This window comes from Centroberyx affinis, unplaced genomic scaffold (assembly GCF_046629955.1).
Source record: "Centroberyx affinis isolate AG114_WGS23_722 - 3 ecotype Tasmania unplaced genomic scaffold, CSIRO-AGI_Caff_v1 ptg000582l_1, whole genome shotgun sequence".
Classification (NCBI taxonomy): Eukaryota; Metazoa; Chordata; class Actinopteri; order Beryciformes; family Berycidae; genus Centroberyx; species Centroberyx affinis.
Window position 1 is genome coordinate 177,440 of NW_027279222.1, and position 14,553 is coordinate 191,992.

At 41.5% G+C, this 14,553-nt stretch overlaps 1 protein-coding gene across 1 annotated transcript; it reads left to right on the top strand.

Annotated features, from left to right (window-relative positions):
* The first annotated feature begins 497 nt into the window (after positions 1–497).
* On the top strand, positions 498–9,771 carry abtb1 (ankyrin repeat and BTB (POZ) domain containing 1). Its single transcript, XM_071518451.1, has 12 exons — positions 498–694; positions 2,459–2,521; positions 2,877–2,932; positions 3,119–3,263; positions 3,553–3,712; positions 3,873–3,918; positions 4,526–4,642; positions 4,923–5,035; positions 5,169–5,267; positions 5,373–5,540; positions 7,158–7,358; positions 8,061–9,771. Exons 1-12 carry the CDS (start codon positions 639–641, stop codon positions 8,265–8,267), a joined length of 1,431 nt encoding a protein of 476 aa, XP_071374552.1. The 5' UTR covers positions 498–638; the 3' UTR covers positions 8,268–9,771.
* Positions 9,772–14,553: the final 4,782 nt, after the last annotated feature.

Genomic DNA, 14,553 nt, shown 5'->3' on the forward strand with positions numbered 1-14,553 from the left:
GTAAATCAGAGGTGATTTACAAGCAAATCTATTGATAGCATACAACATGATGCTTTACTGAGATTTTATGTGGATGTAAGTTGGGTTGCCTCTCTTCGCTGATACGTTGCTGCCTTCACGTGCTCCTCGTAAACTACGGGTTTCTTCCATATTCATTGGTCGTAAATACATGTCGCACATTCAAGTGCCTTTGGTTGGGAATAACAGCTCATTGGAGCCCGTAGCAAACGAAGTGTTTGGTGGCTGTGTTTCCATTTATAAATGAAGCGGCACATGAGCAGAGTGAAAAGAAGACAAGATGCATCAGGCAAGTTTTATAAAACATCTCTTTACCATCCGTTGTTCACACGGCTTATTTCTCTCCGCTTAATTGCCGTAGTTACGACATTTTCGTCGGTACGTGAAGACAGCATAACAGAGGCGTCTTTGGCCCCTCCTCTTCAGTCACATGACTACCTGGGCTCCTCGACCAAAACATTGGGATCCGATAACTTGTCAACACTGCCGAAGCTGATAGTGAACAACTTTCCCTACGCGGACTGAAGAAACACAGAAGTTACTCTCAGAAATCACACTCTCCTGTCCAGAAGACAGGCCGGCTCAATGCATCACAGAGGACCGAAAACACCGCGGAGATCATGGATGCTTACGATTTGTTTACAAGTTGCAAAAAGGGCGACATTTGTAGAGTCAGGTAAACAGCTAAGTTGACGTGATGACAAATCGGTTGTCCTCATCTTTGTGCAATACTAACTTCCCTACGTGTTGCTATGAAGCGTTGCTAGCTTCTGTTTTGCTCCAACTGTCAGCGCGTAACGGTCAAAACATTACGTTAGGCTACACAAATTTGGCCTTGTCTGCACTATATGTTGCAGCTAAAGCTAACTGTACCGTATCGGGCGAATAACCAGAACTAGGTAAGATAAATCAGCTAAGTTAGAGAAAGCCATGTTTTGCATGCAACATTAACTTAGATGGTCCAGCTGGTAACTTTAGCTAACGTTTGTTGGTCGAGTTCCTCCTCAGACGCCTCTAGCTGTTACGTTGGCTACCTGACAGCAAGGCACGCGAGGAATTACAGCTAGCCAGTGTACAGTTTTGACTGGTGCAAGACACGCCCTCTGACCTGGGACAGTTTGTAGCCTAACAGTTACTAATAAAAGATAATGCGCCTAAAGAATGCAGTTACTAGGTGTAATGTAATGATGCCCCATACTGTAAAAAATACACATACCTATACATATACAGTATGCTGAGAGATATGTTCCAAAATCTACAAAACCTGGCCAAAATGTATTTGTATAGATGACATTCACTCCAAGTATATTGGAGACTATATATGGACACTGGAGTTCATATTCACTATAATACATGTAACGGTATTTAAAATGTACGGAGCCCAGGAGTGGCCATTGGGAGAGGAAAAAAGTTATATCGAGTCCACGAAAACGTGCGCACGAGATACAATTCGTTACCTCGATTTCGTTAAACTGTGCAGTTTAGGAAAAAAATGTAACTTAAAAGGTACCTTTTAGGTATTGCAGATAGGCCTAGTAAGGATTTGGTATGTTAATATGAAGGTTGGGTGGCTAAATATGTTGCAATATTTGGGGGATATGCCTATTCAGTGTAAACAGACAATGGATATTAACATACCAAATCCTTACTAGGCCTATCTGCAATACCTAAAAGGTACCTTTTAAGTTGCATTTTTTCCTAAAATACAGAGTTTAACGAAATCGAGGGAACGAATTGTATCTCGTACGCACGAACTAAAACGTGCGCACGTTACAGTAAATCGTGGACTCGATATAACTTTTTTTCTCTCCCAATGGTCACTCCTGGGCTCCGTACAAACCTAGGTAAGCTGAATGTACTTCAGTTTCATAAGTATCATTCAACAACAATATTATAGCCTACTACTTTCTATGCCTGTTCATTATTATATTGATAACTGGAGAACTTGCTTTCCTGTATAATTTCACTGCAACAGTAGATCCATACACTCAGAGGATTCAAATCCTTGAATTATGAGGCCCCGTGATGGACCACAGACGTGTGTGGCCCTAAACGAGCGCATAAACTGTTCATGCCTGGGGCCGGCTCTGAAAACGAGAGCTCGAATTGCATATCATGGCCACTCCCGGGCTCCGTAATAATGAATGTCATATTTGTAGATTTCGAAACGTATCTCTCCGCATATCCTAAAGTAGGCCTATATGTAAAATGTATTTTTTCCTAAACACATCCTGAAGTATTTGTTAAATGTTTTTCGTCCTTTCCCTATTTCTTCCTTCCTGCTCCTTTGGAAGCATTTACCCACTTTTGAAGTTGAAAAGAAAATGTTTAGTGTGACTCACCCTTTGGTGATCACCTTCTGGACTTCATAATTAACCCATTGATTTTCCTTTGCCACTACACATCACCACAACTACTATTTTGTTTTCTTTCTCCTAAGATACCTTGTTGAACAAAGAGACGTGGATCTCAATTTAAGAGATAAATGGGACAGCACCCCATTGTAAGTACAGTATGGGCAATTAGCCTAATTATCTGGCCTACACAGCATGATTATCCTGATCACTTGACGTTAGGGCTGGGCGATATGGACAAAAATAATATCACGATAATCCTAATAAATTATTTCAATATCCACATATAATGATATCTGCTAACATGGAAAGTACGATAAAACTCTAATAATATCTCCTAATTTGTTTGAGATCTCATTTTGTGAGAGATTTTAATGAGTAGTTGCTCTTTATCATTAATTTAGACAACAGAACATAATGATATGATTCTACTGAAAGATGATAAATGATAATATTGAATTATTGCCCAACTCTGCTTGAAATGTGAACACTTTTGTTCTCCAGGTATTATGCTTGCCTCTGTGGCCACGAGGAGCTGGTCCAGTACTTGTTGGCTAGTGGTAAGGCTGGAATTTTTTATTGAAGTTGTTCGTCAAGTAATGTAAACAATAAGTAGCCTACTGGTACATCTAGTCAAAACAGATGTAAACTTACCTTTGTTCACATAGTGGGCCTTGAAATTCCATTGAAACGTACCGTTTCGCACTGTACTTTGGCCCTCATGTTTTTCTTTGTTTTTCTTTCAGGTGCCAAGTGTGAAGCCAACACGTTTGATGCAGAGAGGTGTATGTATGGCTCCCTGAGCGACTCCGTGCGACGCCTGCTCAAAGATTACAAGTGCATCAGCGCCCAAACCATGCAGCGGGACTACTTTGACTACTTTCTGCACATGTGAGGGTCAAGCTCCAGTGTGAAGTGCTCATTTGCTGATACTTAAGCATCTTTCCCGTATGGTGAAAGATGATTTTGCTCCATCCCATGCCATTTAATTTAAGGAGACGAAGCAGTTCATTCTCCTCAACTGTTTTAATAGTTTTCAGTGAAGATAAACAGGAAAATGAGTAGAGAGAAATGTAATAGCATACAATATTTGTGGTTATTTTGTATCTGCACCCACCAGCTGAGCCACCTGCACACCACCATCTAATCCATACAGTTTTGTGTACTTGTGATCCGTTAGGTTACTTGAGCAGGGTCAGCACAGTGACGTCAAGTTCCTGGTTCACGGAGAGACGTATCCGGCTCACCGCTGCGTCCTCAGCGCTCGCTCGGAGTACTTCAATGCCATGTTCGAGACCAAGTGGGAAGGCAAGAACCTGATCACCCTCAAACACCCTTTGGTAGGTGCTGCTGCAGCAAAAGTCAAGTTGCATTCTGTTTGTTTCATGCCTTACTAGCCTGCATTAGCTCTGTAATTTGTTGTTTGCATTGTCATTAGATTGCCATAGCTAATACAGGAGCATATTGTGTCCATACGGATAAAAGCTGTTTTGATTTCAGATAAACCCTGCGGCCTTTGGAGCCATCCTGCAGTATTTCTATACAGGTGGGTGTGTGTTAGAGCTGCAGTTATTTTGCCTAACATTTTGGTCATTCTGTTTTCAGGCTTCCCTAGTAAAATTGAATCTATACTTATCAGTACTATTACTACTACTTCTAAAACTGATGCCAAACCATGTCTTCTAAAGAAACTAAACAGTTAAGATGTGGATGCCTTGAAGTTTGGTGTTATGTTTCTTCAAGAGTGAGTTGGCATGGCACTCCCACTCGGACTCCAGATTTTCAACAGTGAAAATCTGTGTGAAAATGGTTGCAATCGGCCTCAAGCTGCAGCTAATTGTACCCTTCGGATTTAAAGAGGAATGCAAACAAGCCAGTTAGGGAAACTATTTTCCCAGTGTGTCTGGGGTATTTTCTTTGTGTTTGTATTAATATTATTATTGAATAATGCACAGCCATCAGTCATGCGTTAATTTATCGAGGATAACACATAAAGTTTCCAAAACTTATTTCCAATGTGATCCTCAGAAAAATAACCAGACAAAAAATTTGATTTAATAAGGTGTCCCCTTATTAAAGTAATGAATTAGAAGAATTGAATGCAATCATTTAACTTTCCTTTGTGTTTCATTTTCTCACCTTCATGCCTGCAGGACGTATGGACATTGATGTAAGCCTGGTGGAGGACTGCAGGCGACTTGCTAAACAGTGCAAGATGGGAGATCTCATAGACGAGCTGGAGATTAAATATAAACAGGGGTATGGATTTGGTAAGGAAGTCCTCTTGTTCATGTTCACAGTGGAAATCCACATCCATAGCCATTATGGGAAAAAAACTGAGAGCCTTTTCAGATAGCCTCAAAATAGTGTTCGCTTTTTTCACAACTGCGCCCCCATTCCCCCTGCTCTGGTGCAGAGGGAATTCTCTTGTATGTATTATTGAGAGCTTCTGCCTCATGAAGCTCTTGACAGTGTTCTGGAGCTCGGATTTGCTCTTTTTTCTCATGAGTGACACCTGTCTCCCTTTCTACTCTCCCCCGTACCGGATAGTGTCCAATAAACCGGGAACCTGTGTAAAGGTGCTCACCCTGGAGCCTCAGAACTGTCGGCTTCAGGACGAGATGGCTCAACTAGCTGACTGTGCGCTTCCTGCAGAGCTAAGAGTAAGAATGTGACAGGAAAAAAAAAAAAAACATACACCATAGCTGCCTGGATTTTTAACTAACATCGTAGTGAAGTGTAGTAGTCGTTTTAATGAGCATATTTTCTGATGCTGTTTGTGCTGATTTTCTCCAGGTTGGATTTGGTGAACTTCCCTTTAACAGAATTGATAAATTCCCTACTTATCCCGACATTTGCTTCAGAGTTGATGGTTTCAATTTCATGTGCCATAAGGTACGCATTGCCAAGCTCTCACAATATGCTTCAACCCTCAGTCTCTTATTAGTGTTGGCGTTGAGTGTCTTTACAGTGTGTGTGCGTGTGTCTCTGCATGTCCAGGCATTTTTCTGTGGACGCAGTGATTATTTTAAAGCCTTGCTGGAAGATCACTTCAGTGAGGGAGAGACGCTGCAGTCCCAGCCCAGCACCCCGGTGCTCACTCTCCACAACATCTCCCATGAAATCTTTATCCACCTTCTGTATTACATCTACAGTGATGACACAGAGGTTAGTTCACACTTTCTGTCTCCAGTTTTCAGTGATTGTTTGGATTTGTTGTCTGGTGGCATTGTCTATCTGGGATGCAAACTTGTCACCTTTCTGTTGCTCGGTCCTGCCGATTTGCCCTGTACAACTTCAGGAAGATCAGACCCTACCTGTCTGAACATGCAGCACAACTCCTAGTACAGGTACTTGTAATATCACACCTTGACTACTGCACCTCCTTACTGGCAGGGCTCCCGACATGTACGCTCAAACCTCTGCAGATGAGCCAGAACGCGGCGGCGCGTCTGGTCTTCAACCAGCCCAAAAGAGCACATGTCACTCCGCTGTTCATATCCCTCCACTGGCTCCCAGTCGCTGCCCGCATCAAGTTCAAGTCCTTGATGCTCGCCTACAAAGCAGCAACCAAAACGGCTCCCGCCTACCTGAACTCCCTCATTCAGGTTTACGCTCCCTCCCTCTCACTACGCTCTGCCAAGGAGTGGCGCCTGGTGCTGCCACCACAACAAGGCCTTAAGTCTCTAGCCAGACTCTTCTCTTCTGTGGTTCCCTGGTGGTGGAATGAGTTAAACTCCATTTGATCCGCAGAGTCCCTCTCAATCTTTAAGAAAAGACCCAGCTCTTTAGTGAACACCTTCTCACCTAATGGGCCGTGTAACCAGACCAAAAAAAAAAAAATGCACTCAATGCACTCTATGCATTGCCTCATAGCACTGCCTCATAGCACTGCCTCGTAGCACCTATGTCCTGTTGGACCAGAACTTAGCTTTATGGCACTTACTCTCGTTGTTCTCTCCTGACTGGAACCTTGCTTGTGTTGTACTAAAATTTCATGTGTACGTCGCTTTGGATAAAAGCGTCTGCCAAATGGGAAATTGTAATTGTAATGGTAATTTTTCAAAAGTTTCTACCTCTTGTGTGTTTTGGGGTTTTTGTCCCCCTTTTGACACCTGTTGTGTTTGCATCCTTGATTTGTCAGTGAAAGGAACTACATGAACAAATGTACAAAGCTAGAACAGACAAGTGAGACTTTAACTAAGGCTGTGATGTCATCAAGAGACAAACCTCTGGAGTTTTCCATTGACAATGAATTGGAGACTGAGTTTGTGAACTCATGCAGTGTTTCTGAGCTTTATTTAACAGAAGTGCTAGAACAGGAGAAAGCTCCCATATCACTGAAAAATCACCTTCAGTATGGTCACCGTGTCTAAGAGGTTCTTGTTCTCTTCTTTCCATCTATGGGAGAAACCAGTTTATGTTCAACAGTCTGCTGAACTGTCCAAGAGGAGCATATAAGAGCAATAGCATGATCTGTTTTTCGTGGCTTTTAGAAAGGATAAGGTGGTACGTCACCAGAATGGTGGATTTCCATCTTGAGGTTGAGAGCACATAACAAAGATGAAGCTACTTGAACACATTTCATAGCCTTATTCAAGGAAGAGATTAATGTTGTAAATTTTAAATTTACATTTAGATAATCAATAAAACAACAGGAGGTTTAATGAGCAGGGAAAACCCTGTTAATTTGAGGTGGATTTTTTCCCACATATGAATGTAATGTAGTGCTGTCTGCAGCATGTAAACTCATCATTATTATCCGATAACTGTTTTTATGTCCAGCTAACTGCGGAGAACGTGTTTGACGTGCTCTGCGTGGCCGACATGTATCTGCTGCCGGGGCTGAAGCGTCTGTGTGGGAAGACTCTTGCAAACACTATATGTGAGGACAACGTGCTCCACATGTGGAAGACCGCCAAGCTTTTCCGCCTGTCTCGCCTGGAGGACCAGTGCACAGAGTTCATGGCCAAGATCATCGAGAGGGTGAATGTCTGCCTCTGTGTCGAGCCTGCAGTCGGTGACTGAAGTGCACACAACACTTTGTATTCATGCTTGCTTTATATGTGCATGAATTATTGAGTGGCTTGTTATCGATATTTATACAGTGGGAAGCTTCAGCTGAGCAAACTAATTGGTCAAAGATGTATTCCAGTCACGCAATTCCCATAAAAGTAGCTAGCTCCCATAAAGCATCCTAGTCGTGCTTTTTGGTAGCTCTGCCAACTCTAGTGGTACCTAGGGAGCTAGCTTTATTTGTTCCTGTTTTCTTAATTGTGCATAGTCCTTAGAGGAAAACATCTTAGAGAGTACACATGTATTGGTAACCATAACATAAAAGCAATAATGTTTTTGGGGTTTTTTGAGGATGGTTTTACTGTGATTATGGGTACTTTGGTGATGCTGATGGTAACATATATATATATATATATATATACATACATATACATATATATATATATATATATATACACACACATATATATACATATATACACATATATGCATATATATGTATATGGGCTATTGTGGGCTATATGAAATGGGTCCTAACTTTAGCAGGTCTCCATGTTGTCAATCCACGGTTTATTTTATCAACTCTGGGCTGAGGCAGATATGCTGGTCATTCAAGCTCAAATAGCCTCAGGAGAAATTCAAATTCAAACCTGTCGTACCTGTCTGTCACAGCTGGTGGAGCAGGCTGAGTTTGCAGAGATGATCAAAGAGGACGCCGCGTCGGTGGAGGACCGACACGAGACGGACTCCATCCCCCTGGTGGACGACATCCGCTACCACATCGCCAGCAACGTCCAGACCTACAGCGCTATCGAGGAGGCCAACCAGAAGCTGCAGGCCCTGCAGGAGCTGCTGGTCAGCATTGACCTTGAGTGCTGAAGGATTTGTGGCGCCGGGACTGGCAAAGCTACCGCTGCTTTGGGGACTGGGATGGACTGTTTTTTTAAGTTGGATGCTTTGGAGAAGACTTCACAAGGGTGTCTGGGGAGATACGGTGTGAAGGAATAGTGGTGCAAACATCTGTGGTGAGAAATGACAGTAGGAGAGGGATGAGAAAACATATGTTTCTGTATGTTGTTGGTTTTATTTCATTTATATAGTACAGAATATATATTTTCAAGAGGGCTGGAGCTGGGGCGACAATAAGGGCTTATTTAGAGGGAGCTGTTTATGTTGACTGTTTTAATTTTTTTTGTCTTGAGAACTACCAAATCTGGAAATAGATATTGGGTATGAAGTATTGAGGCACTTTATGTTTTAAGGTTGAGGAAAGATGGGTAATGATTAAATTGTATATTATATATTTATGTTTGCATTGCAAATGCATGAAATTATTTTATATTTAAGAATTATTTGTTGTAGATACAATTTGGACTAGCTAGTCGTTTTATATTGGCCCCAATAAAGGTAGTTTAGCTCAAAAGGTTGTTGTGAGCATCACATTTTATTGCAGCCCATACTAATCATGTCATACACCATGAATTTAGAGTTCTTTATATTTCTTTTTATGCAAACTGAAACCAGTGAGTCAGTCATGATATTTTGACACGTGCTTAGGAAATTTGGATAAGATGGCATGTATGTTGTCTTTATTCATCAAGAAAAAGGTTTTCCTTTTGAGGATATAATATAATCCTTCAGAGTGACATGCAGTTACATAGTAGAATAATACCACAGGTGATGCAGTATAGTCAGATAGAATTTAGTTTTATCATTGAATTTAGGTTTATTATACATTACCTGCACAGAAACTGACAGTTTAACGCAAAACAATTGAAAATAATATTTTTGAACTATTAGTAGCTGTTATATTGGAGTTTCTGGGTTCCCTACCATAAAACCGTGACATTCTGCTGCTGTACATGCCTATACTAATCATAATTCATGTCCTACTGCCCTAGATAACATTAAACCACTGTTGACCAGTGTATGCACTAGAAAATAAAGCTATGCTGTTATGCAGTGGGTAATTAAACAAAAGGCATGGTGGACAGGTGGGTTGATTTTCCTCATCATTTTCCTCTGAAATCCACTGTGAACAGTGGAGAAGCATTCAGTCATTGTGCTCACAGTGGGGATGTCATCCACCCGTCAATCTTCCTGCTGTTATGATAGATGGATAAACAAATAGATAACTGTTCTAATTTGGCAATTAAGTGGATGTAGGCTGCTGCAGATATGAGTAGTGTTCCTTTTCCTTATCCAACATATCACATGAATTTGGAAGTGGGACATCCCGGCTTTTCAGAAAATGAAATCACTCCTGCTTTGTTATTTCTTTCATCATATTTTAGTTTCCAAAAGAAATCTGAATATTCTTACAGCTCCTCTAACAGTGTCTTAGTTTGCAATGTCTTCTGTATATACATAGTATTTGTCTAAATTGGAATAAAGGTGTAAAAAAAAAAAGGGATTTTCCTTCTGTTTCATGCTTTATGTTCAGAGGTTGCAAATACAATTGTTAAGTTAGAGGATTGCTTGCCATGAATTGGCTTGAAGTTTAAGATGGGACCTAAAGGTGGCGCCATTTCTCAGGTTATTTACCAGATTGGACTTGGTGGCTTTGGTGTTTTGCAAATAGGCCTTTCACAGAATGGTAGTTACTTAGTGGAAACACACTTAGAGAGTGCATAGAGGCACAACAAATTTACTTTCATCTGGATCTCTAAACTCATGGGAACCTTTTCTCAATGAGCCTGCTGCTGGCATCTTGAACAGTGTTGACAGTTCTCCATTTTTCAGATCACTTGTTTGTCATGAGTCCACAAAGGTGTGGAGAAGGTCAGTAGATAGTGAAGTATTGTTACATGGTTGCAATAATTAAATGTGTGTGTGTGTGCGTGGGTGCGTGTGTGTGTGTGTGTGTGTGTGCACATGCTTGCACTGTAGTTTATAATTGGCCGTCCTGTGGGCTCCATCATTTTCATTTGAAAGAAACTTAGAGGTAGCTTAATTCACAACAGGGAATAAGTTGTGGAGCAAAGCTGCTGTTAGAACACGTTAAAGTGCAGTTCAACCGAAAAAACCAATGCCATCCATTAGAAAACAAAACCCTTGGCTTAGTGCCCAGTGTCTTGAAGGCTTACATATTGAAAAAGACAAGAGTAAACAACACAATTAGTTATTACCCCAGCAAGCTTCCTTTACAAATGTTTTATGGTTGTTCCTAGGCAACTCAATCTGGTTTTGGAGGTGGATGGGAAAGTTCAGTTTATTGGGTTTCCGATCCACATCACACTGCTCGGACAATTGAATATTTATGAGGTGTAGAGGAAGAACTCATATTTCTGGCTGTTTCATTCAATTTCCATGGAGACTGTGTCTTAGAAGTCAAACAAGCCCCTGGATGATAGAAGCCTGGTGTCTTTGCACTTTGACTCCAGCAACAGCTCCCACTGAACGCCGCCTCTGCACTGGTTCCAGCAGGAGGGGCACAGAGTGAATCTTGGAAATTTCTAGTCTCATAAGACTTCGTTGAGAGCAAGACATTACTTGCCTTGATGCCCCAAAAACAAAAATATTGAATACATGAAAGATCAATTTCTTTACATGTTTGTTGTCAGGGAAACCCAACTTCAGAACATGAAGTCCTGTTTACACTTTGGGTTGATTTATTTCCTCTGTGATTGCATAATGCTTTTGTTGTATGTATCAGTATATAACATGACTCACCCTAATGTCTGTCGTTTCCTGGTACAGTAAAGGTAAATATTCTTTGCAGTCATGCAAATTAATCAACTAGTACATTTGCCTTTGTGATACAGTATAGTATGCTGGAAAGTCTACAAGCAAAGCCTTATAATCCCTCATTATAAAGGTCTACCACCATTGTTAAACCTAAACTATTCAAATGTTCTCATTCTCAGCAGATATGAATGGATTTACATGGCACCTTTGGGAAGAGTGAGTCGGGTTTAGTGCACACACAGTACACACAGACCTCCATAAAATTTCTCTATCATCTCGATTCTCAGTGATGCCAATTAATCAAACTCTAAAGTGACATATATTAACAAATATGTTAATCCATTAGTTATTTTAATTTCAAACATTTCTAATAGCACTCCACGGAGCCATTTACTTTTCAAATTAAAACCTTGCATGCAATTTGAATATCCTGAATTTGCAGCTACGACGACCTTTAAAGAAGCCGAGACGAATTCTGTCAAAACAACTGCATTTTGTTTTTCTCTCTCTGTGCTAGTCATGAATCATATTTAGCTAGAGAGACCGCGCTGACTGTGACGTGTCCGGCACAATCCTAAAGAACATCGTTTGCAAGGACAGTCCCTGTGTGTTTTTGCAGCACAAAATAAAAAACAAAATCTTGACGAGGGCAGCAAGCAAGTATAAAATCTCTTGGCTCTTGACTCACAAGGCGTGACTCACTGAGACTTCGCAGTGACATCCATCTCCTCACAAAAGGCCTTACAAGGGGAGAATTCGACCGGCCGAGTGAAGAAAAAAAACAGCTCCTTTCTCCGCTGCTCGTCCTTTAACTTTCTGTTTTGCAATAAATCTTATCCTCTGCAGTGTAAGGTGTTGTTCTTGGTTATAACAACTGAGAGGGCAGTGTAACAGATCCAGAAACATGGGCTTTACTTACTGAAGCATCGCCAGTGTGTGGTTTGGTTCATAAAAACAACCCCTGAACAACAGTGCCAGATAGTTTGGTAAAGGAAATTTCCTACTGCTCTCTTTTTCCTGGAGCCTTCACACACCTCGCTTTACGTCCAACATCCCTCTAGTCGTCTGCAGTTTATCCTGTTGTTTTCCTACACCCAGTGTTTTCTCTTTCATAATCAGTTTTCACTATCAGTATCATGACTTGGATGATGTGTGTTAAGACACGCAGGGCTGTGGCATTCACACCATCTGCCTGCCTGTCTTGCCAGGAACAGGGAAGACACTCATGTCAGCGACGATGTTCTCATATATGCAGCTAGCATGTGGGATTCAGTACATTAGGAGCAGATGGAGAGCGCTGCAGGTGGTCGGATGTAAAGCTGAAAACACGATCCGTGTTGTCAGTTGAGTCTGGCTTCTATTTTTCTAGTGTTTAGGAACATGCACTACTGGATCGCACAGTGCATTTTTACACTATAAGATCAAGTGCGGCTATCACTCATGTCTTATTGCTGGCCGTGACTCTGATCTGTGTTTACACTGGCATACAGGGCCGCGCATACGCTGCACACTTGTGACCTTGTCTCTGAGTATTGATATGCCCTCCCAGGAGGCAGTAGACATAACTCACTGCTGCTGTCACTGCCAATATCCTAATTTGCTATTAGTTACGGATTACCACCTGAGAGAGAGTGGTAAGCCTACATACTTAGCCAAAGGCTGACCTGAAAAGCTCTCTCTCTCTCTCTCTCTCTCTCTCTCTCTCTCTCTCTCTCCTTCTCATTTCTTTAGACATGCCATTTTTTTCTCAATTTTTCTATCTCCTATTTCTCTGACCATGCACAAATCAGAACACTCCTAACTAAGATTTTGACATAAAATGAAGGCAAAACGTTTCATTGCATAGTGTCAATCAGGCGAATTCCCATGCTTTCATATCACTGATCCATATCTCAGTACCACAAGAAAGGCCTTTACATTGTATTAGAAGCTTAAGTCTCAGGCCAGTGTATTGTACCTGGGTCATGGCTGGCTATTATGTAAGAAATGACACAGTGAAGGCTACTCATGCTCTAAATTGAACTTTAAGTTGCTGCCAAGAAGATCTCTTTACAGGATTGCCCAGAAATGCGAGGAGTTTAGGAGTCGTTCACTTTCCCCTACATTTCCAATGTCATGTTGTGCCGAACGCAAGGTTGAGGACGTCTACAAAATTTTATCAACAGCGATCGCAGCACAGGCTTATCTACTGGGAATTCTGTTTATCTCTGCGCTCTGCATCGAAGCTCCTCTTGGCAGTGTGTGACAGTCAGATGCTTACATTCACATGACTTAGGCCCAGTAATATGGGATTAAACCGTACATGCTCACTTGAAGTATTAGCTGCCAAAACAGACAAGCGAAGCCAACAGTGGTGCTGTTGCTTTTATCAGCTTCGATGAAAGCAGAGAAAATGCAATTTGGCCTTTGCATATATACAAGTCTGAGAGACAAGGCGTAGTGTGCTGCAGTAAAGATACTTTTATATCCGTGTTTGTTCTCATACGTGTCTGGTTCTGCGCTTACTCGCTCGCCATGTGTCTGTTTGTTTGTGTACAGTGCAATATAATGCTCCACCTGAGGTGAGTCACAAGGTTGCCAGTAGAGAACATGGGCAGCTCTGCAGGAAGACACAGACAGTGTCCGCATGTGAGACAGGATTACACAGTCACCATGTGACTGGTCTGCCCTTAGACAGACCTCTAACAAAAGACAGGCTAAATCCATCCAGGACAAAGACCTCCTGCCCTGAACTCTTTAGCGTGGACAACAAGACGGACCTGGACGACCGCTGAACAACATCCTCGCTTCTGTTCTGTTAATAGAAAAGGCCTTGCATGCAAAGCGGCCGCAAAGTGACAACTGACAAATAGGGCAATAGTCACTGAATCTGAGGAATAAGACTGAATATGATTATGACCTTATGAGAGCTGTAAAAAACGAAGAACATATTGTTCCATTGTAACATGTTTTTACTGTTATAAGAGATCATAAACATGGAGAGAAACATCACTCATTTTTATTACAATGGTTGGGATGCTTTATTATCATGCATCCTTTGTGGTGCTGCCTGTTGTTGCAGGCGCACAGCTAACAAGTTAGACACGGCTTTAAGAAAGTAAAGGTTTTCGTTTCCTGTGACAGCTACTTTAGATTCAAGTTAGGTTTTTGTCACAGTTACAAACAGTGAGTGTCCAAACTAGCATTTTTTTTTTTTCAGTCGCTTTCCTGTTCCTTGGCCATTTCCCCTTTAGGCATCAGAAAGCAGTTGGTCCTGCTGACAGAGCTTTTGTTCTCTGCAGGGGAAACCATCAGTGCAGCTCGAGGGACTGGGTGGCTTTGAAACACACTTTGCTTTACAAGAGCTGAGATGTTGCTTCTGAGGCTTGCAACTAGCCTAGGCATGCAAATAGAAGCATAAACCGCACAAAATATGGAACAAAAGTAATCCCTTCTTTCATATAATTTGATATACAAGGGTAAGGTTTTTTGTTTTTTA